Below are 24,522 nucleotides of genomic sequence, written 5' to 3'. Positions count from 1 at the left end.
GCTGTGTCATGTGGGTTAGTTCCCTGGCCGGGGATGGAACTCAGGCCATTGTGGTGGAAGCACTGAGACATAACCCCTAGGCCACAAGGGAGGCCCACACTTTGTTTCTTTTTAAAACTTATTTCATCTCTCATATTTAAGACATGATTAAAATCATGGCTATTCTTATGCATGTCTTTTCCACTAATTGAGAACTTGAAAATAAAAAAAGTATAACTTAACCTTTATGATTCCCATGGCATCTATTATGTCTAGCATAGTGGATGTGCAGTTAGTGTTGGGGAATGGGGTGCTGTAGAGAAGAAGATACTCTTCATCAACCAAGCTCAAATTTTTCCATGTCTTCCTGGGAACATAAAGGACTTCCTCAAACAAAAAGGACTACAGTCTTTTTACATTAGGGTCTTTAAATTCAATACCTCTTTTTTTAAAAAAAGATGTATTTATTTATACCTACAAGAACCTGGGTACCGGCCAGAGGTCTCTGGTGAATCCTCTCACCCACCTTACCCCTCCCATGGCCCTGCCCCCCCCACCTCTGGCTTTTTGACATAGTAATTTCTTTAGGATAAATATCAAGGAGTGGAATTGCTTGGTCAAAAGATGTAAAGAATTTTGATGTATACATCATACATTCCTAGATTATACATTCCTAGATTATCTTTTGGAAAGAGGGTGCCAGGTAATACTCTCACGAGTAATGTATGAATGCCTGTCACTTAACCTGCTAGGTGTGATCTCTTTCATGACTTTTTTTTAAAGATTTATTTATTTATGCATACAAGAACTGGAGTACAGGCCAGAGGTGCCGGGGGGGGGGGGCAGGGGGGCTGGTGAGAGGATTCATCAGAGACAGAGTGGGGAACAGAACAGGCAGACTGAAATACACTGCTGAGGGGAGCAGCAAGCGAGACAGAAGAGGTTTGCTAGGCCATGTGGGTGGCTCCCTGGCCAGGGATCGAACTTGTGCTTTAGTGGCTATGGATAACTTCATTGTGCTGCTACTAAACCGCTTGCACCACCAGGGAGGCCCACTAGTGGTGGTCTTTTGGACAGTTAGAAAAATTATATCCATATTCCTTTTAAGTCATCCCATATAGTTGATGTCTGCTTAAATCTATGTGCAGTATCAGTGCTGCTTTCCATGCCTCATTCTCCCTTTCATCAATGCCTCATTCTCCCTTTCCCCTTCCCAGAGGAAGTAATTCCATAATCTTGAGTATTGCAGTTATTTTAGGATATATAAGTATTGCCAGTATGATTTATAAGTGATATGATATATAAGTATTGCCAGTATGATTTAGCTTCCATGATGAGACAGCAGTATGGAGTCTAATTAGTTCTGTTTGAATCTCGCATGCAGACTTCTAATGGGATTTTCTCCAGTTTGTGCAATTTCAGATACTGGAAATATGGCTGCATGGTCCCATTTCTGTTATTGCAGTTGGCTACTTGCTTTTTCTGAGAGATAGCACATCTAGAATTCCTTGAGTTCTCTCTAAATGCATGCTTCCCCCCTCTAGGAATCAAAGGTAAACAGTGAAAATTCCCATACCAAGAGCTCCAAGTGTGCTGAGAGCCCCCGGCCAGCTGCTAAGCAATCTGATCAGCCCATTGCTGCCTATGAGTATTATGATGCTGGTAATCATTGGTGCAAAGACTGCAACACCATCTGTGGGACCATGTTTGACTTCTTCACCCATATGCACAATAAGAAGCACACACAGGTAGGTATTTTGCCTTCAGTTATTTGCCTTTCCCCTCAAACTTCTGTATGCCCATCTGCATTACAAAGCTGGAAAATGAAACATTCTCATATGGGCAGGAGCCCCAATCTGAAGAGCCAAGAGGTATCAACAAAGGAGACATCATCCCTAGGGCTCAGTCCAGGGGACCTGCCTGTAACTAAACACCATGACACGTGTAAGTGAGGCTTCTGCCTCTTTTGATTCCTTGAGTACCTGATTTTTTCGTTTCATTTGTATCCATTGCTAGTACTTGCTCTAACATATGTTTACCTTTTCCACAGGTGATTTCCGTTTAAACAGTTGGCAGAGGGGTGGGGGTGGGAAACTGGGGAGTTCTCCTCCCTGGTTATAGGGGGAAAAAAGAGAAAAGTGGGTCATTAAGTTTTTAGTGCTATTGTGTGAGCGCCTCTGCCTCTTGCAAATAGACACTGGATCCTTACAACAGACCTTGGGCTTCAAAGACCCACAGTGAGGCCAAACAAGATGCTGTAAAACGCACTGACAAGATTACTGTTCCTGCAAAAGGTATGTCTCCTCCTTTTCTCCTTTGTGGTTGCTTTCCTTACATTCAGCCAAGGAAGCGGTGTCCCTGAACTGAATGAGTGCTAGGAAGCAGCATAGAGTGAGACATACCCATTACTTTTTTTTTTTTTTTTTAAAGATTTATTTATTTATGCATGCAAGAGCTGGGGTACAGGCCAGAGATGCAGGGGGTCAGAGGATCCACCAGAGACAGAATGGGGAACAGAACAGGCAGACTGACTGAAATACACTGCTGAGGGGAGCAGCGGGCGAGACAGGAGAGGTCTGCCTCACCATGTGGGTTTCTCCCTGGCCAGCTGGGGATCGAACTCGTGCTGCAGAGGCTGTGATTGCTTCATAGTGCAGTGCTTAACCTCTTGCGCCACCAGGGAGACCCTTATACCCATTACTTTCAACAAAACTGTAAGAATGCCTTCTATATGCAGAGCAATATACTAGGTCATGAAGAAATAAAGAGATCTTTGAGATAAGATTGTTCTTTATCCACAAGGCCAAAAATCTGATAGATGTTAAACATCTGCATATCAGTGAAATATAGCCAAATAACTTTGTTACTGGCTTATGCACCAAAATCTTATTTTTTGAAATCCAGGTAAAAAACAACAGTGAGAGGTATAATTTTACTGCCTTTCAACTGAGAATAATAACATTACTTGAATAATTGTTATTAGAGGGTAAGTTGAGAAGTAGAAAGTCTTTAAACTTGTCTTTAAACTTTTCAATTTCTTACCTTTATAAGTAGTCAGTGCTTCTACATCCTTTATGTCTATAGAAGATATATTCATGTGTAATTAATACCAATATAAGAGATCTCCACACAAATGGTACTGGGCTAGCTATTTGGGAGCATAGTTTTAAATCTTTTAAGATGCTAGTTGGAATTTGAGGAGAATCAGCAACAGAAATGGGTCTGGCTCAGGAAACTTCTGAATTAACCAGGTAGTGTTCCTAAGAGGTAGTAGAGGGTATGTATAAGGTGCTGAGTTCAAGCTTTAAGTTGGAACAACTATGCCATTAGGATTAACCTAAATGCTATTTCTGATTCAAAAGTAGGTAGGTAAGATTCTCTATACCATTAACCATTTTACTGCAAAGGGGAAGTGGGATTTCCTTTGGTTGCTGTCATTCTGGGTAGAATGATTTATTTTTTTTTGACTTTCTTCTATTTCTTCCAGGTTCTGAGTTTCTGATTCCCATCACTGGATTTTACTGCCAGCTCTGTGAGGAATTTTTGGGGGATCCAATTTCTGGAGAGCAACATGTAAAGGGTCACCAACACAATGAGAAATACAAGGTTTGTCTTTGTAGTAACCTGTGGAGTTTCCCCATTTCTGCAGTAAAGTAAGCCTTTTGACTTTGTCAAACAATCTCAGAGCCAGAAAAGTTACTGAACACTTGAAATTCCATATAGGTGCTAGGAAGTTCTCAATCCTAGGGAGGGATGCTGACCTGTTACACATTTATCCTTGAGGAAGATGCTCTTGGGAGTTCTACTAAACGAATTCTGATAGTGATAGGGCTAAGATTTTTTTTAATATTATTTTTTATATAGCATTTGACCAGTTGTTGAGCCTTTACTTTTTCTCTTCTTAGAAATATGTGGATGAAAACCCACTGTATGAGGAGCGGCGGAATCTGGACCGCCAGGCAGGCTTGGCTGTAGTTATAGAGACAGAACGGCGACGGCAGAGTGAGTTAAAGCGCAAACTTAGTGAAAAACCAAAGGAAGAGAAGAAAGACAAAAAGGCAAAGATTGTGAAAGAAATAAAGGAGGATGAGAAGGCCTCTGAGGAATTAGAAGATCAACTTTCTGAGGGTGGAAACTCCCCTGAAAGGACTGAAAATAGAAGGAGGCCTAGCATCAAACTCCAGTTAAAAGACGAGGTAAAGAAAGAATCACCATCATCTTCCTCTTTTGGGAAATTCAGCTGGAAAAAGCCAGAAAGAGAGGAAGAAAAAAGTTCAGTCATGACGTCAAGTATTACTAAGGAAGAGATTCTGGAAAGCAGTAAGGACAAAGAGGATAGCAAAGCTGAAGCTGGGAAGGCAAAACCCATCAAAATCAAGCTCTCTGGAAAAACTGTTGTTGCACATACTAGTCCATGGACACATGTTGTGACAACTTCAACCCAGACTAAGATCCGACCCAATCTGCCTATCCCATCCACAGTACTCCGCAAGTCAGGTTCAGCCACAGTGAGCAAGCCAGCTCCTCTTAATACCTTTCTATCCATCAAGTCCTCTGGAACCACTGCTAAGCCTCTGCCAGTGGTTAAAGAGTCATCAGCTGATCTCCTTTTGCCTCCCGATATCATCTCCAAAGCATTTGGAGGGGAAGAGGTGATTCTGAAAGGGTCTCCAGAGGAAAAAATAATACTGGCTGAAAAGACTGAGCCATCCCATATACCAGAACAGATGCTGCCACCTCCACCACCACCGCCGCCACCGCCACCTCCACCACCCCCAGTTATATCTCACCCAACTGCCCCATCTCCTACTCAAGTAAATGCAGTCTTAGTGCCAGTAAAACCAAACACAGCTGTATCTCACACTCTCAGTCCTGGCTTCCTGGGTCCTAACATTTTGAACCCAGTGTTGCCAGTAGCCATTATGGCCTCAGCACAGCCAGCTGCCATGCCTTCTGATGAGACAGCTCCTGGGGTGAGTGAGAGTGACCGGGACCAGACCCTATTCTCTGTGTTAGTACGTCCTCCACCTCCCCTTTCAAGTGTATTTAGTGAACAAGCCAAAAAATTGGAAAAGCGAAATTCGTGCTTAGCCACAGCCAATGCTAAGGACCTGTATGACATATTCTACAGTAGTCGTGGAAAGGGAACCCCTGAGACTAAGTTGAGTGGTGGTTTGTTGGCCATCGGGGAAAATAGCAGCCTCTCCAAAGCTGAAAGTTCAGACACCTCTTCTACTTCTTTGAAAAGCAGTGCATCACAGGAAGAATTGTCTCCAATTAGAAGGTCAGCTTCTCCTCCGTTAATCAGCAACTCTGAAAAGCCCAATGTAAAAACTCTGGTTTCCCTAGGGAAATGGTCAGTTGTGGACCCCATAGACTCAAAAAGCAGAGGCAGCAGCTATGGTTTCCTACAGCCCCTCACAAGGTTGTGCCAAAGCAGACCTTATGAAACAATTACCCCAAAGACAGACACTTTGGCCATATGGACTGCTAGCTCTTTCCAGAGTAATGCTAATAGGGACATGTCTGCAGAGGGAGAAATTGAACTTGACCTGGAAGAACCAGGGCCACCAGGTGTAGAACCAGTCCCTCAGCTGTCAGATATACACTGTCATCCCATGGAATCTCAGCAGCTGGTAGAAGCCCACCTTATAGAATCTGGTGACCAGGATGAGAAAAGCCAGAAACTCTACCAATCTAAGGACTGTGGAGAAAATGAGGTAGAGACAAACACTGAACTAAAAGAAAGGGGAGCTAAACTTTCTGAGAGGAAGATAGGTATCCACATTGGGCCTAACAGCATAAAGGATTCCAGTTTGAACCATGGTAACAACTACATGTGGAAGGGAAAAGTAGAACAACCTGAGTTACAAGTCATTGATAAAAAGGCTGAACAGTCCAAGAAGTTGATGACAGAAAGTGAAACTCAAAGTAAAGTAATGAGTGAATTGAGTCCACAAGCTCACTCTTCCATAAAGACAAAACTAGAGTCATTTCCATCAGAAGGTAGGTCTTTGCTCCACAACCCAGAAGATAAACCTGTGAAAATTTCTGCCCCAGAATTGCTTCCTCAGTCCCCAGCCCGGTCAGTCCCCAGCCCAGCACAGGAACAAGGAGTTTCAGCTGGTAGTGAAGGATGGATAGAAAATTCAGTTCTAGAATCAGCTTCCACAACCTCTAAGTATAGAAACCTCAAACTCAAGAGAGAAAAATCAGAAGACCTTCAGAGTAAAATGATCTGTGAACTGGCTGTTTGGGATGACAAGTACAAGAAGCCAAAGATCTGGGAAGATCCAGAGGAACGAGAAGCAGAAGCCCTGGAGCTACCAGATGTCCACCCAGAATTGACAGTAAGACTAGAAAGCAAGGTCTTAGAAAACTTAGATGTTACAGATTTAAAAGTAGAAGATCTTGCTGCCCTGGGTGATACGGGTGTTGATTTCTGTAATACTCAAGTAGACACACTACATAGATCCCCACCTGCTGTGTCTCAAAAAGTGTGTGAAGAAAATTCTCTGTCTATAGGATGTAATCCCATCACTCTCACAGACTTTTCTGAGTTTCCATTAGATTCTTCCAAAACCCTGGTGCTCAACTTTGGAGCAGAGGGTGAACAAAACTCATCTAATCCCAGAAGTGGGAGGATCACTTCTAACATTTTGAAAACTGGACTTCCAATAGGAAATGTTGACCTTGGCTTGGGGAACCTGGAGGGGACACATCAAGCCCTTGACCTGTTAGCAGGAGGAATGATGCCCAAGGAAGTAGAAGAAACTTCTCAATTAGAGAAACAAGATTCACTAAGATTGGAATCAGAAACAATTAACTCTGTAGGCCTTGGGCCATCTTCTTGCCTTCCAGACCTTGTTGACTTTGTCACACGGACATCTGGAATTCAGAAAGAGAAGTTATGTTCTCTCTCTGAGTCAGGTGATGCTCCTGTGTGTAGTTCCCTGGAGATGGGACCACTACAGCTAGAAATACCGAATGCATCCATCACAGAGGTAGCAACTCCTCATGTAGTTGAGGACAATGACAACTCTTTGAATTTGGTAAAATCTGTGGCTTCAGGGTCCCCTGCAAGGGAGCAGGTAGTTGGAGGCAATATGATCCTTCAGGAAATAACTGCACAAGTAACTGTAGTTGGTGCCATCCAGGACCACATAGAATCCAGTGTTCATGACTAAGAATATACCCAGAACTACATGTGGATGAATGAAATTGACTTCATAAAGCGGGTGCCCAGATGGTGAAGAACTGGTCTACTGTCTTAATCTGAAACCTACACCAAGAGATACAGTCAGCATCTTAACAGTAAATGTTAATGGAAGCTAAAAAAAATTTACCTCCTTTCCTTTTTTCCTTTCTCCTTAAAATACCAGACAAATCAATCATTACTACTTCTATACATATCTGTAAAAAAAAAAAATGTATTTTCTGTTAATTTTTTTTTCTGCCAATTTTCTCTTACTTTGTCATTAAAATCAAATGTCTATCTGGCTCACCACATAGTGTGCTTTGATTGTATTTTGGCCTTGACTCTGCCATTCTGGAATGTGGGGGAGGGGGAAACAGCTGACTTCTCCAATTGTTATGTTGTATTCCCACCCAATTTTGTGGGCAGCTGATGAATCTCTAGGAGAAACACCAGAAAGTCTGCTGAAATGGAAAACTACTGATGAAGGAAGGTCATCTCTTAGGCTTCCATTTGGATGGGCCTGCCTTAATATTGTTTGAAATGCAGTGTGAGTAGCTCTTTTGTTTACTGTTTCTACTTAAGGTCTGTCAACCTCACTCTGTTGCCTTTGCTTCAGTTGATCCTGCTAACCCACAAATGTGTTTGGAAATCGCCTTGTAAACATGGAAGAAAATCTAGCAGGCTCACTTTTAGAAGACAACAAGTCAGTAAGGCTTATTCATGGCTCAATACCAGGAGCAGATATGCTTTGTAGATCCCTTTTATTTTTGAAATGACCTCCATTCATTGTTCTGTGATCCAGCAACACTTGTGTTATATTGTTTCGCAGCCATTACTAAAGAGGTAGAAGATCTGAAATTTGTCTTGGGATTGAACTTCTCAGTTCCACAACTCATTTGTAATTCTTCCTCTACCTCTCCCTTTCCCAAGCTATTTTTACCATAGTGTGATGTTTTGGGTTGTACATTTTGTTTAAAAGATTAAAGAATTTATGAGTTGACTTGGACAAGTTTAACTTTATTTTTAATGTGTAAATTACTTAGAATAAATACATTAATCTCATGTTTCTGATTTTTTGGTATGAAACTACATACATTTGAACTTAAGAGGAAAACTAGAACAGTGAACTCCCACTCCCCTAATGTCTGTCCCCCCCAGCCTTTCTTCTCCCACTTAATAGAGCTACTTGCCTTCAAGTCAGACTGTTAGGTTAAATAATGCTGTCTGAAAAAAGAAGTGCTGTCTGGATGAACAGTGAGTTGGTGATAGTGGTTTGGTATTGGTATCTTCCTATGTGAAGATTTTTTATAAAACTGTGTTGGTTCTCCCTGTCGTCTTCTGGGAGCTGAACTCCCTCAAGAACACTCTTGTTCTTGCTGAGGGCCCCATTGGGAACCAAGGAAACTTGGTCCTTAGGTTTTCTAATTTCTGTTCTTCTTGACATCACTGTTGTCAGCAATTTATAAACTGGCTCAACAGAGCTTTTAGAGTGTCATTCTCTACCCACTTCTCAAAAATAATGCAAAGTTGCTCATCTTTTTAACTAAGATTTTTTTTTTCTTTGTGTCTTTGTGTGTACAGCTGAAGAAACCCTATGTTGAATATTGGAAGGGTATTTACTTCTTCTAGAACCTTGATTAATGAGTATTTAGTTGTCCCAGCTTCTTTTTTTCATCCAGTTGTGGAAAGGGCACAGCTTTGGAAAAGTTGGATCCTTAAATATTTCTTAACCATTTACCTTGTGATTTTGGGAAAGTTACTTCACCTTTACTGTGCCATGAGGATTTTTTTCTTAAGATGATTATTATTTCCATCTCAGCACCAAATGTGTACAGGGTCAGTAATCTTCCTAGGCCTGCTTTTTAGGATGAAGCCTGAATTCAGTGCATTTATCTGGCTGGAAACCATAGACTGACTTAGAAGATGCCATTTAGGAAACATAAGCTAAAGTTAACTTCAGAGGTATATTTGTTTTTCTATAGAATTACTTTTCCATTCTAAAGCCTGCCTATAGGAATTCAGATTATATAAGAGTTTAAAATGGGAGTTGTTAACTGATTTTCAGACCTGTTCACTTAGTAAGTTTCATCTCCCTTTAGGGAGACTCAGTAGGGTTTAAGGAAAGAGGTGAGGGGTTAATCCTATCCAGATCACATTCCTAATCTTTTGAAGTCACTTGAGAAGGGTAGGAAAAGGAACTGGTAATGTCTAGGAAAGGTAGAGCTTGTTCAAGTAGCTGGGACTAGAGTATTTCGAGACTTTCTGTGCTTTCCTGATGACCAGGCATCATACCAAAGATATCTAACCAATCTTGAGCTATTTTTAGAATTAACACCCACTTTCTACGAGTTGAAACATGGTATTCTTCATACCTTTCTTGAACTAGCAAAGGGAGAACTTTTAGGATTCTGTGGTTTGGGCAGGAAGTGTTGCTGGCTTCCTCCTTGATAGTGGAATCTAACTGTGGAGCCCGTTCAGAGGAGCCTTGTGAACGGATGTTTGGAACTCTAACCCAATTGCCAGAGGTAGGGCCTTTTTTTTTTTTTCATTCAGTATCGTAGTACTGAATAAAATTTTTACCTTCAGAGACAAAGACACAGCAAGGAGTGGGTCAGCTAATGGTGGACCCCCTCAACTGAGAAATGATAGGAAATGATAAAGTCCAGGTTAGCTTTAGGCAAAAACCCTATTTTACCTAATTTATGTAAATAGCACCCTAAAAACTCCCATTGGCCTTTGTGAATGGAGGCGTCTTGATTTATAAGCCACATCTTATAAATCACAGCTAACTTCAGGGCACATAGGACTCAATATCCTTTCTGCTGAGTATTCTCACTTTACTCCATACTACTCTGTCTCTCTAAAAAACCTAAGTCAAAAAGCTAGCTAATGTTTGATTACAAAGCATGCCAAAACCTATATACATTTATCATACTGCTAGGTTCAGAGACAGGTGGAGTGGACATACAGGATACAGGTATTGAATAGGAGGGACATTAAGTATATATTTTTTAAAAAGTGGAGTATGTTCCAAAAGGAGTAAATGAAATGTGTGTACATATTCCTAAACCTTGTTTTTGTGTGTGTGTGTTTTTTTTAAGATTTATTTATGCATAACAAGAGCCAGGGTGTAGGCCAGAGGATGGGGGGAGGGGAGGTGAGAGGATTCATCAGAGACAGTGGGGAGCAGAACAGGCAGATCAACTGAAATAAACTGCTGAGGGGAGCAGCGGGCGAGGCAGGAGAGGTACCATGTTGGTCACCTCCCTGGCTGGGGAGCGAACTTGTGCTGCAGTAGCTGCCAGTTGTTTCATAGTGCTGCCGCTTAGCCACCTGTACCACCAGGGAGGCCCCGTAACCCTTGGTTTTCATTGTCACAAAACTTGTCTAACAAACCAAAGATTTGAACTGGAGCAAAGTTTTCATTTATTAACAGTTTGTGAAAAAATGAAAATAGTTTGGGATTGTGAATATATTTAGTTTTAATTTTGTAATAGTATTTATATAATTTTTAAATAAAAATTACAAACATAGGGCCTCCCTGGTGGCGCAAGGGGTTAAGACGAAACCTATGAGGCTGTCCGCAGCCACTGCAGCATAAGTTTGATTCCCCGGCCAGCCAGGAAGGTGACATACATGGCGCAGCAGATCTCTCCTGACTCGTCTGCTGCACCCTTCGGCAGTGTATTTCAGTCAATCTGTCTGTTCTGCTCCCCACTGTGTCTCTGGTGAATCCTCTCCCTGCATCTCTGGCCTGTAGCCCAGTTCTTGTATGCCTAAATAAATCTTTAAAAAAATTATAAAAATAATTATTTGTTGATAAGCTAAGCAATTGAACCTATTCAATATAATGAAAATCTTTTACCCTTAAAAAAACCCCAGCAACAATCTGATTTAACATCAACCCTTACATACTTGCATTTTTGCCTTTTGCCCTTAATGTGGTTATAATTTTACATTTATGTGTTTGATTAATATAGGTCTCCTTCCTCATCCCAACTATATTGTAAACTTTTCAAAGCAGGAAGTCTTTCTTTACTTACTGGTTTTCCATACTTGTATTCACAGTAAACAGTTGCCTGGCACATAAAGTGCTCAATAAAAATTCCTTAAAAAAATCAACATGGTAATAGTAACTCTTTTTTATGTGCTGATTGTTAATACTTAGCAATTTATAAGTAGGTAAAATTGTATTCTGATTGTATTTGCTGGGTGCTTAGCACCCTAGAAGCTAACTGTCCTCTTGATTCCATCCTGGATCTTTGTATACAAGCACCTTCTATAACAGTGAGTGTATATAAAGGCTGCCAGTGGCCTTTACATTTCAATAGCATTTGGAAGCAGGCCAAGAACAGGATACATTGCCCCTTGCTCCTAAAATAAAAATAGGGTGGAAAGGAATGTAAACTGACTTCAAGTTAATGAAAGATCTTGGGATTCTGATTTTCAGATTGCTCCATTTCTTCCAGCCACGTTTTCTGCTTATTTTGAGGTCAGTCAAACCCCAAATCTCTCTGATTTGGCTGAAGAGATAATCCCTTCGCAGCTCAATATCCTCTTGTCATCTCATTAAAACTTAATCTAAAGCTACCAATTTTTTTTTCCTGAACGTAAACAAAAAATTAACCAGAAAAGGTTGCCTTTGGAAGAGAGGAGGGATGATTTCACTTTATTTTGTATCTTCTGTCTCAATGTTCTGACCATGAAAATGCATTTATTTAACAAATATACACGCAAAATATGTATATTATAAAATGGAATTTTTCTGTCAAGAGATAGACGGTAGAATTACAGGTATTTTTCCCTTCTGTATAATTTTATGTATTAATTTTTTTTAATAGAGGCATGTTTTATTTATTTGTTTGTTTGTTTTGTTTATACATGCACTGGGGTCTTTGCCTTTCAGTGCATCCTGTCTTCACTCCTCTAATGAGTTTTTTTTTTTTTTTTTGGGACCCTTGCTGGCAGCCGGGAACGAACCGGCGCTCCAGCGCTCAACTGTTGCCCCGCCAGGGGAGGCCCCTCTCATTAGTTTTCTATCAGTTCAAATAGGTCCTGTTCTTTTGCCTTAAGATGCCCAACATTCTAGTCACATCAAGTTTAGACAACATACAATCTTCAAGAATTTCCTACCATTCTTTCTCTTTTCCTTTTTCCTTACGTTTATCTCTGTTAAGCTGGTTGTGCATTTCCATTAATACTCATAAGTGTTTTGGCATTAAATTGTATAAATCAAGATATCTGACTTCACAAAACTTAATGCAAGATTTCAACAGATACCATACCACAAAATATTTGTTGCATGCAAAAAGACAATTCATATCTCGATGTGATGTTTTGTTTTAGAATTTTACAAGCTACTGTTCCTTCACTTGTGGAGGATTAGGCAAGAAAAGAGTTTTGTAGGAATTAAGCATGTTTAAAAGGGCGTAAATAAGTTGAAAATAATGACAGTTACATAATGGTAGAAGTTGTAGAGAAAGATAGCAAGAGATTAAATCAACCATATCCTATTTTCTTTGACCTCTCTGAAATCTTATGGTTTACCTACAAAAGAATATTTATAATAACATTGTTACTGACTCTCACCTACCTTCCTTGCTTTTCAGGGCCAACTACAGAATTCTTCAGATTTTCAGAAGGAAGGCCTGCTGAAGCCATCTCTGTCCCAGCAAGTTAAGGATGGAAGACACAGAGACCACAGAAATGGTGATTGCCTTTGGGGTCAGTAGGCAGTCACCACTAGGATCAGACTTGGAAAAGGTGGGTATGGCTGCTAGGGCAGGAACAGTTTTTGAGAAGGTCCTATCATTTAGCTGCCAGGAAATGATATTTATGCATGTGTGTATCTTTGTACCAGTGGTGGAGGAATAAGATATGTCTTATATACATATAAAATATGTTCACACAAAAAAAACAATTTTTATGTCAATAAGGGTTATTTGGCATGGTGGAATTATAGGATAAGCATAGCAAGTGTATGTTTTATTTTTAAATTTTTTTAATTTTTTAATGATTTCTTAAAGAGTTATTTATGCATATGAGAAGTGGGGTCTAGGCTAGAGGTGTGGGGCGGGGAGTGAGAGGATTCACCAGAGATAGAGTGGGGAACAGGACAGGCTGATTGCCTGAAATACACTGCTGAGGAGAGCATTGGATGAGACAGGAGAGGTCTTCAGCAGCCAGAGTTAGCTCCCTGGCTGGGGATCGAACTCGTGCTACAATGGCTGTGGATAGTTTCATAGTATTGCGACTTAACCCCTTGCGCCACTATGGAGACCCCTAATTACTTTTTTTTTTGTGGGACCTTCGCTGGTGGCTGGGGAACGAACCAGCGCTGCAGAGGCTGCGGGCAACCTCGCAGCCCAGCGCTCAACCGCTGCACCACCAGGGGAGGCCCCCTAATTACTATTTTTTAAAGATTTATTTTTATTTATGCATACAGGAATTGATGTGTAGGCCAGAAGCGCAAGGGCAAAGAGGATTCACCAGAGACAGAGTGGGGAGCACAACAGGCAGATCTATGGAAATACACTGCTGAGGGGAACAGCAGGCAAGACAAGAGAGGTCTGCTGTGCCAGTGGGTTAGCTCCCTGGCTGGGAACTGAACTCATGCTGCAGTTACTGGCAATAGCTTGATAGCGCTGAGACTTCAATGCCTGCACCACCAGGCAAGCCCAAAATGTATATTTTAAACTAGCCTTTTCCTATCTCATGTAGTACTGAACAGATTATCTCCTAAATGTCCATCTTTCTGTGCCATGATACATATGTTAAAACTGTAGAGTTCAGATCTTTTTGCCCCTCCTGGACCTTATGCCCAAATGTTCTTGGCAAGTAGAACATTTCCTGTCGTGGTTTCAGCTTTCCTTTCCTATCGTTAACAATCAAGTTTAAGGGCCTCCCCTGGTGGTGCAGGTGGTTGAGCACCGTGCTGTGAAGCTGTCCGCAGCCTCTGCAACACTGGTTCGATCTGGCCGGCCAGCGAGGGTCCCATATGGCGCAGCAGACCTCTCCTGTCGTGCCCGCTGCTCCCCTCAGCAGTGTATTTCATCAGTCTGCCTGTTCTGTTCCCCATTTTGTCTCTGGTGAATCCTCTCGCCCTCCCACGCATCTGTCCTATACCCCGGATCTTGTGTAAATGATTAAATAAATCTTTTTTTAAAAAAAAAAATCAAAGTTAAAAAATGGATGTGTCGGGGGGCCTCCCTGGGGGCACAAGGGGTTAAACACTGTACTATGAAGCAATCCACAGCCTCTACAGCACCAAGTTCGATCCCCTGCCAGCCAGGGAGCAACCCACATGGCCAGGCAGACTCTCCTGTCTCATCCGTTGCTCCCCTCAGCAGTGTGTTTCAGTCAGTCTGCCTGTTCTGTTACCCACTCTGTCTCTGGTGAGTTCTCTCACTCCCCCACCCTACTGCCCCCCATCTCTGGCCTGTACCCTAGCTCTTGTATGCATAAATAAATAAATCTTTTTAAAAAAATGGATATGTCGGGCCTCCTGGTGGCGCAAAGCATTGAGACACAACCTATGAAGCCATCCGCAGCCACTGCAGCATGCGTTCGATCCCCAGCCAGGGAGATGACCCACTTGGCACAGCAGACCTCTCCTATCTCTCCTGCTGCTCCCCTCAGCAGTGTATTTCAGTCAATCTGCCTGTTCTGTTCCCCACTCTGTCTCTGGTGAAGCCTCTCATCCCCCACACCTCTGGCCTGTACCCTGGTTCTTGTATGCATAAATAAATAAATTTAAAAAAAAGGATATGTCTGGGGCCTCCCTGGTGGCGCAAGGAGTTAAGCACCGCACTATGGAGGAATCCGTAGCCTCTGCAGCATGAGTTCTATCCCTGGCCATCCAGGGAGCAACTCACATGGCGCAGCAGACCTCTCCTGTCTTGCCTGCCGCTCCTCTCGGCAGTGTATTTCATTCGGTCCCCCTGTTCTGTTCCCTGCTCTGTCTCTGGTGAATCCTCTCACTCCCCTGCATCTCTGGCCTGTACCCCAGCTCCTGTATATATAAATAAATAAAATCTTTTTAAAAAAATGAGTATGTCAAAAAAAAAAAAAGGCGGAATTTGTCCTTTTAGGACTGAGGTATCAGTAGGCAAAGAAGACTCAAGAAAGGGAACACAATCATAAAGGAGTGTTTGAAAAATCCTGGGATTTCAGACTTCAGGACAGGTGTCCATCAGTTTCCATTCAGTCTGAGTACCCCTTCCTATACACATTGAAATATCTGGTACACAGAAGCATCATTTCAAAATACCAAGGAAATACCTTACTCTAAAATGCCAGTAGGTATTTCTTTGACTCCCTTTCCTACTTTGAGACTATGGGCTCAGGAACACAGGATGAGAATCAGAACCAAATAAAATTTAGCTGACTTTTAAGACTTTAAACTCTGAGATTCGCTTAACTCTGAGCTGCTTCAGATTACCCAGGAAACTATTAGGCTAGTTTTGTTCCTGATTTGTAAATCCAGTCACTTTTAAAGTCCTGGAGATCTGGTTTACTGCCCAAATAAATACATGGTTTTGAACTTTTAAGAATACTCAGAATAAAACAAATACAAAAGAACTGCATAATATATAACCAGTCATCAATAAAAGAAGGAGTAATTATCTCAAGACCTCTTGCTGCTGATTACTCTTTTTTTTTCTTTTTTTTTTTTTGTGGGACCCTCGCCGGTGGCCAGGGATCAAACTGGTGCTGCAGAGGCTGCGGGCAGCCTCGCAACCCAGCGCTCAACCGCTGCACCACCAGGGGAGGCCCAAGGATAGTCATTACTCAGGTATGACCCTGGATGAAGCAGTGGAAAGTAACCCGTTGTTACAGCTGCCCATACTGTCGCCACCAGTTTCTCTCCCTTGCTCCATCTACCACATTCCTTTACTTAGAAACAATCAGAATGTGGGTCACAGCTTTCACTCCTAACCATGACTTACCTACCTACCTGTATCTGGTTTGCTGCTTAGACCTACATTCTCCAGTACGGTGTGTGGTCTACCTCTGAGGTATGCTGTTTCGGGGATGATCTGCAGGAAAGGGAATGTTTTTGAAGTAATTTTATATTTTTCATGATGTGTAATTATATAGTGCTATAATTTACTTTACCAAGATTTTATTAAAGATTTATTTGTATATACAAGAACTGGGGTACAGGCCAGAGGTGTGAGGGTTGAGAGGATTCACCAGAGACAGAATAGGAAACAGAACAGGCAGACTGACTGAGATACACTGCTGAGGGGAGCAGTGTGCGAGACAGGAAAAGTCTGCTGTGCCATGTGTGTAGCTCTCTGGCTGGGGATAGCTTCATAGGCTGTGTCTTAACCCCTTGTGCCACCAGAGAGGCCCTACTTTACCAAGATTTTGTTGGCAATTTTTGCATCTATGTTCATCACAGATATCAGTCTAGTTTTCTTTTTTTTTTTTTTTTAAAGATTTATTTTATTTATACATGCAAGAGCTGGGGTGTAGGCCAGAGATGAGGGGGAGGGCGGGTGAGAGGATTCACCAAAGACAGAGTGGGAAGCAGAACAGGCAGATCTACTGAAATACACTGCTGAGGGGAGCAGCAGGTGAGATAGGAGAGGTCTGTTGGCCATGTGGGTTAGCTCCCTGGCTGGAGATTGAACTCTTGCTGCAGTGGTTGCCAATAGCTTCACAGTGCTTTGTCTCAACCCCTTGCACCACCAGGATGGCCCCCCCCTTCAGTTTTTTAAAACAGTTTGAGAAGGATAAGCATTCATTTTTCTTTGAAAGTTTGGTAGTGAAGCCATTTGGTTCTGGGCTTTTGTTTTTTAGCGAGACTTTGGATTACTTTTTCCATTTTTTAAAGAGATTTATTTTATTTATTTATGCATACAAGATCTGTGGTGTAGGCCAGAAGTGTGGGGGTGGTGAGAGGATTCACCAGAGACAGAATGGGAAGCAGAACAAACTGATTGACTGAAATACACTGCTGAGGAGAGCAACGGACAAGACTGGAGGTCTGCTGTGCCATGTGGGTCAGCTCCCTGCGGGGCGGGGGCGGGGGCGGGGGCGGGATCCAACTTGTGCTGCAGTGGCTGTGGATAGCTTCATGGTGCTGAGACTTAATCCCTTGTGCCACCATGGAGGCCCCTATTGTTTTATTTCTTTCACTGACTTTTGGTGTTGTTTGTTTTTCTTTTTCTTGTCCTTCAGATGTGAGGTTAGAGCGCTTATTTGAGACTTTTTTTTTAATTTATGTGGGCCTATATTGCTATGAACGTCCCTCTTAATACCATTTTGCTGTACCCCATAGGCTCTGATAACTTGTCTCTTTATTGTCATTGGTTTCCAGATAATTTTATATTTCTCCTTTTATTTATTTGATGACCTAAGGCTTATTCAGAAGCATTTTGTTTAATCTCTGCATGTTTGGTTTTCCCCCTAGTTTTATTTTTGGGATTGATTTCTACCTTCACACCATTGTGGTCAGAAAAGATGTTTTATATGATTTTTATCTTCATAAACTTTTTTTAAAAAAGATTTATTTACTTAGGCATACAAGAACTGGGGTATAGGCCAGAGGTGTGGTGGGTAAGAGGATTCATCAGAGACAGAGTGGGGAGCAGAACAGGCAGATAAGCTGAAATACACTGCTGAGGGGAGCAATGGGCGAGTCAAGAGGTCTGCTGCGACTTGTGGATAGCTCCCTGGCTGGGGATCGAACTCATGCTGCAGTGGCTGCGGATAGCTTCATAGGTTGCATCTTAACCCCTTGCACCACCAGGGAGGCCCCAGCAATTTGCAGTTTTGGTGCAGTACCTATTAAAATTCCAATGACATTTTTCAAGGAAATAGAACAAATAATTTATATGAAACCACAAAACACCTTGAATAGCCAAAGCAATCCTGACAAAAGAAAAAAATGGAAGTATCACATCCCAGACTTCAAACTGTATTACAAAATGATAGCAATCAAAACAGTATAATATTGGAACTAAAACAGAAACACAGACCAATGGAATAGAGTAGATACCCCAGAAATAAACCCACACAACTATGGACAGTTAATTTATGATAAAGGAGCCAAGACCATACAATAGAAAAATGAAATCCACTAACAAATGGTGTTAGGAAACTTGGACAGCCACATGCAAAGTAAGAAAGGACGGAGGGAGAAAGGGAAGGAAGGAAAAAGAAAGAAAGAAAGAAAGGAATTAGATCATCATTTCATTCCATACACAAAAATTAATTCAAAATGGAGTAAAGACTTGGATGTAAGATCTGAACCATAAAATGCATAGAAGAAAACAGGCAAAACATTCCTGGGCAATAACCTCAGAGGTGAATTTGGGTACTCAACTCCAATTACAAAGGAAACAAAGCAAAAATGAAAGTGACTAAATTAAACTAAAAAGCTTTTTGTACAGCAAAAGAAGCTATCACAAAAACAAAAAGGCATCCTATGGACTGGGAGGAGATATTTGCTTGTCACATATATGACAAAAAAGAGTTTAATTTCCAAATCAACAAAACAAACCATACCCCTCCCCCCAAAACGTGCAAAAGAACTAAATAGACATTTCTATAAAGACATACAGAACCCACAGACACATGAAAAAAAAAAAGCTCAACATCACTTATTATAAAGGAAATGCAAATTGAAGCCACAATGAGATAATCCCCTCACCCCTGTGAGAATGGTCTATATTAAAAGACTAGAAACAAGTATTGGCAAAAGTATGGAGAAAAAGAACACTCATTCCCTGTTGGTGGAATTATAAATTGGTGCAGCTATATGGAAAACAGTATGGATAGTCCTTAAAAAAATGAAAGTGGAAATACATGATTACAAATACCACTTCTAGGTATTTGTGTGACGATTATGAAAACTCTATGGTTCATAGCTGCATTATGCACTTGAATCCAAGACATGGATTCAACCCAAATGCCCATCAACAAACATCTTGATAAAGAAATTGTGGTATACATACTTAATGGAATACTACTCAGCTATTAAAAATTTTGAAATAGGGGCCTCCCTGGTTGCAGAAGGGGTTAAGTTTCAACACTATGAAGCTATCTGCAGCCACTGCAGCACGAGTTCAATACCCGGCCAGGGAGCTACCCACATGGCACAGCAGACCTCCCCTGTGTGACTTGCTGCTCCCCTCAGCAGTGTATTTCAGTCAGTTCACTTGTTCTGCTCCCCACTCTGTCTCTGGTGATTCCTCTCACCTCTCCATGCCTCTGTACCCCAGCTCTTATATGCATAAATAAATCTTAAGAAAATTAATGAAATAGTGTTTTGAGGGACAATATGATGGATCTTGAAGTGTTTATGCTTAGTGAAATAAGAAAGTGAAAGGCAACTACCAGGTGGTTTCATTCATTTGTGGAATATAAATAACCAAAGAAAACAAACAACAAAACACAACAAAAATAAACTCCATAAAAAATAGGTTGGTTACCAGAAGGTGGGTAACAGGGAGGTAGAAGACGATGGGGGAGAATATGATAGTGTATTTACCTTGGGGCTTTGGTGAAGGGCAATTGAAGCACGTGAACATGTTGAAGTGTTAAGTTGTACTCCTCAAATTACAGTGTTTTGTAATAAATGGCAAATCAATAGATTTAATTAAAAAGATTTAATTAAAAATGTCTTTCCCTTTGGACTTTGTTTGATATGTCAGAGTTCATATATTCAACTCTGTGTCACTTATGATGGGACACTTTCCAAAAAATACGTCACTAGCAGTTTCATTGTTGTGCAAACACATAGAACTTGGCTATGTGGGACCACTGTCGTATATATGATCTGGTGCTGACCAAAATGTTATTAAGCAATGTATGACTATGAAAGATGATATATTTAAGATTACTTTTTCTTATTGCAATGTGATTCATATAACATTCAGTTTCACGTATGACTCACCATTTTAAAGTGTACCGTCGCTGGTTGTGCAACCATCACCACTATCTAATTCCAGAACATTTCTATCAACCCTCCTAAAAAAGCACATATCCAGTAGCACTCACTCTCAGCTAATCCCTACCTGAAAACTGGCAATCACCAATCATTTTGTGTGTGTATGTGTGTGTGTGTGTGTGTGTGTGTGTGTGTGTGTCTATGGTTTTGCCTATAATGGACAGTTCATAGAAAGGGAATCATACAATATGTGACCTTTTATGTTTGGCTACTTAGATTAGTAATTTCAAGGTTCAGCCACATTTTAGCATATATTGTTATTTTAATTCCTTTCTATGGCTAAATAAGCATCCATTGTATGTGTGTGCCAGTTTGTTTATCCATTATTCATTGGTGGATATTTGGGTTGTTTTCAACTTTGGCTATTGTGAATAGTCCTGCTAAGAACATTCATGCATAAGATTTTGAGTACTAGGCCTCCCCTGGTGGTGCAGGCAGTTGAGCACAGTACTATGAAGCTGTCCACAGCCTCTGCAGTGCAGGTTTGAGCCCGGCCAACCAGCGAGATACCCACAAGGTGCAGCAGACCTCTCCTGCCTCACCCGCTGCTCCCCTCAGCAGTGTATTTCAGTCAATCTGCCTGTTCTGTTCCCCACTCTGTCTCTGATGACTCCTCTAACCCTCCCGCGCCTCTGGCCTGTACCCCAGCTCTGTATAAATAAAATAAATCGTTTTTTAAAAAAGAATTTCAGTATCCATTGCAGTTCTTTTCAATGTATACCTAGAAGTAAATTGCTGGGCCATATGGTTATTTTTAATGTTTAACTTTTTGAGGAACTGCCAAACTATTTTCCATAGCACCTGAATCATTTTCTATCCCTCTAGCATGTATGATGTTTCCAATTTCTCCATATCCTTAACAGTTATTAATTTCCTTTTGAAATATAGCCACCCTAGTATTTCGTTGTGGTTTTGATTTGATCTCCCTGGTGATTAATAACATCAAGCCTATTTTAAAGTGTTAGTCATTTATATATATATATATATATATATATATATATTTATATATTTATTTTTTATGGAGAAATGTCTATTCAAATTCTTTGTCTACTTTTTAATTGGGTTGTTTGCCTTTTTTATTGTAGGACTGTAATGATCCTTCATATATTTTTGACATGACCTTTATTAGATATATGATTTACAAGTGCAGTTCACCCTTGAAATACAGGGTTTGAACTGTGAAGACCTACTTTTAAATGGATTTTTTTATAAACAGACAACATAAACTTATGGTATAGTTATGTACAGGACAATATTGTAAAGGCATTTTCTTATGATTTTTTTTTTTTTTATTATTTATTTTATTTTTATTTTTCTATAGAGGCATGTTTTATTTATTTATTTATTTGCTTGTTTGTTTGTTTTGTTTATACATGCACTGGGTACAGTCAGAAGCGCGGGAGGGTGAGAGAATTCACCAGAGCCAGAGCAGGGAGCAGAGCAGGCAGAAGGACCGAAGGACACTGCTGAGGGGAGCAGCGGGCGGCAGGAGAGGTCTGCGCGCCATGTGGGACCCTCCTCCGGTGGCCGGGGAGCAGCCGGGGATCGAACCGGCGCTGCAGAGGCCGCGGGCAGCTTCGCAACCCAGCGCTCAACCGCTGCGCCACCGGGGAGGCCCTCTCATGATTTTCTTAATACCATTTTTTTCTCTAGCTTACTTTATTTTAACAGTATAGTATATAATGCACATAACATTCAAAATATGTTTTAAGAACAATGTCCATATTGCCTTCTGAACCAGCAAACTGCACCAGGAATACACCAGGGCTGCCATCCCAGTAGCTGTCTACCAAGCTGGGGGATAAGTAAGCAAAAAATGCCGCAATGTTTTGTAAATTAGCATCTTTTCACCTTAAGCACTCTACTGGTTGGGTAAGTTTTTTTTTTTTTTTTTTTTAAAGATTTTATTTATACATACAGAGCTGGGGTGTAGGCCAGAGAAGTGGGGGGAGGGAGGATGAGCTGATCCACCAGAGACAGAGTGGGGAGCAGAACAGGTGGATTGACTGAAATACACTGTTGAGGACGAGTACAGTGGACGAGGACGAGTACACAGTGGACGAGACAGGAAAGGTCTGCTGCACCATGTGGATAGCTTCCTTGCCAGGGATTGGACTCATGAAGCAGTGATAGCTTCATACTTCTGAGACTTAACCCCTCACACCACCAGGGAGGCCCAGAATTCTGAAAAAGTTGATTCATTTCTGCCACTTTAATGATAGCTTCAGTGGAGGGCCTGATTCTTGGAACTCTCTGCTTTGCCATTTCTGTGATATCACATTATGTTTAACTTTTTAAGGAACTATCCAACTGTTTTCCAAGTAGCTGCACACACTGTACATTCCTACCAGAAATGTAAGGGCTTTTTCGTCCACATCTTTTCTAATACTTGTTATATCTGCTTTTCTCTTTTATTATAGCCAGGCTGCTAAATATAAAGTCGTATCTGTAGTTTTGCTTTGTATTTCTTTGGTGACTGATGATATCAAGCATCATTTCATATTATTAGCCATTTGTATATATATATTTTTAATTTTCTTTCTTTTTCTTTTATTTATTTGTTTGTTTTGTTTATACATGCACTGGGTACAGTCAGAAGCGCGGGAGAGTGAGAGAATTCACCAGAGCCAGAGCGGGGAGCAGAGCAGGCAGAAGGACCGAAGTACACTGCTGAGGGGAGCAGCGGGCGGCAGGAGAGGTCTGCGCGCCATGTGGGACCCTCCTCCGGGTGGCCGGGGAGCAGCCGGGGATCAAACCGGCGCTGCAGAGGCTGCGGGCAGCTTCGCAACCCAGCACTCAACCGCTGCGCCACCAGGGAGGCCCCATTTGTATATTTTTCATTTTTTTAAGCAATATAAATTACAGAAAGTAAAGTTTTCTTGTTGGAGATATACAAAAGATTGTGTGAGAAAAATGCCAGGGTTATAGATGATAAAGGTTAAGAATAAAATGATAAGGAGGTAAGACTGATTATTTATTAACATACCAAAATGAATGAAACCTTTCAAAAGCGTTATATAGGAGCAAAGTTTTTGATAATTCTTTAAAAGTTACAAGCATGTAATCATATAGTTGAGCAAGTCTAAGAAGACATGAATGGAGTCCATACTGTAATCAAAACTCACTGACACACAATAGCAGCCTTATTTGTAGGGTACTTTACAGTTTATATAACTTTCCCACATTCTCTCATAGCCATATATTTAATGATAGACCTAATTGTCCTACATGCTAATTAAGCTTAATTAGTAAGTTCTTTTGAATGACTGTAATTAGTGCAACTGGTTTGCTGCCAAAGCAAATTTCAGTTCTCCTTTAACTTTATTCGTTATCTAGTATTTATATTCAGGACCAGCATAAATCATATTCCATTTTGTGTCATACACACTGATTCTCCTGTTTATTTAAAAACAAACTCCTGAGTCACCACTTCTACATAGCTGAGCTTCCCTTGCTCTGGACCTTTTCTTGTAAAAACTCTCAACCCCTGTCAGTCTCTCCCTATTCCCTTATCTCTCCCACTAGCCCTCATCTACTCACACTTGAGAGAGACTTGTGTGCAATATTCACCAAAATATATTTATTGAGCACTGTGTGCCAGAGACTGAACAAGGTTCTTTCATTTATTTTTAAAAAGATTTATTTATTTATTTATACAAGCACTGGGTACAGTCAGAAGTGCGGCGGGGCAGGGTGGGGGGGGTGTGAGATGTGAGAGAGTTCACCAGAGCCGAGAGCAAAACAGACAGACTGACGAAGTACACTGCTGAGGGGGGCAGTGGGCGGCAGGAGAGGTCTGTGCGCCATGTGGGACCCCTCGCCAGCGGCTGGGGATTAAACCGGCACTGCAGAGGCTGTGGGCAGCCTCACAACCCAGTGCTCAACCGCTGCGCCACCAGGGGAGGCCCTGAACAAGGTTCTTGAAACATACACAGTAGTTGGCAAAGCCTCTTTGGTCTTTGCCCTCATGTTGCTCAAGACTAATTAGGCAGCAAAGCCTGATCTGGGGTGGGGGAGGTGGGCAGGAAATTAGCAGCCCTATTTTACTCTCTTGCAAAGTACAAACCCAGCGTTTATTATGGGTCTCCATCTGCCTTTTCTCTCATATGATTCAGCACTCAGGGAAAACACAATACATAGATTACACTTTCTCTTCTCCCCAGCACAGGATGCTAGATGTGAGAATGCCTGGGACCAATAACCTGGAATTAAGTAAATGCAGTGAAATAGGAATTGTGAGTTGGAGATATTATTATAGACGCAAGGTCCCAGAGGAGAAATAGCACTTGCAGAGGCTCTGAGGCAGAAAAGAACATGGCAGGTTTATAAAGCTCATTTAGAATAGTTGGAAGGGTTGATGCAACAGGAGAAATGACTAGAAGAC

General features: G+C 41.3%; 1 protein-coding gene across 6 annotated transcripts in view; it reads left to right on the top strand.

The window, feature by feature from the left end:
* The window catches only part of ZNF318 (zinc finger protein 318), a 44,975-nt gene extending 22,974 nt beyond the window's left edge, over positions 1-22,001 (top strand). Inside the window, exons 7-11 of one of the 6 annotated variants that reach the window (XR_008553220.1) lie at positions 1,524-1,727; positions 2,174-2,273; positions 3,467-3,585; positions 3,885-7,724; positions 12,787-12,805. Coding sequence is in view for 5 of the 6 variants with exons in the window: in XM_037519760.2 (XP_037375657.1) it covers positions 1,524-1,727; positions 2,174-2,273; positions 3,467-3,585; positions 3,885-7,166 (3,705 nt within the window). In the remaining variant the exon portion in view is untranslated. Of the gene's footprint in view, positions 1-1,523; positions 1,728-1,825; positions 1,924-2,029; positions 2,056-2,173; positions 2,274-3,466; positions 3,586-3,884; positions 10,655-12,786; positions 15,784-21,879 lie in introns of those variants that run through there. The other 5 variants (XM_037519760.2, XM_037519762.2, XM_037519764.2 and 2 more) reach the window with 5 other exon arrangements.
* The last annotated feature ends 2,521 nt before the right edge of the window (positions 22,002-24,522 follow it).

The sequence above is a fragment of the Talpa occidentalis genome, unplaced genomic scaffold (genome assembly GCF_014898055.3).
Source record: "Talpa occidentalis isolate TD23 unplaced genomic scaffold, MPIMG_talOcc4v2.1 talOcc4.2, whole genome shotgun sequence".
NCBI classification, from domain to species: domain Eukaryota; kingdom Metazoa; phylum Chordata; class Mammalia; order Eulipotyphla; family Talpidae; genus Talpa; species Talpa occidentalis.
This window is presented reverse-complemented; position numbering and strand designations above follow the sequence as displayed.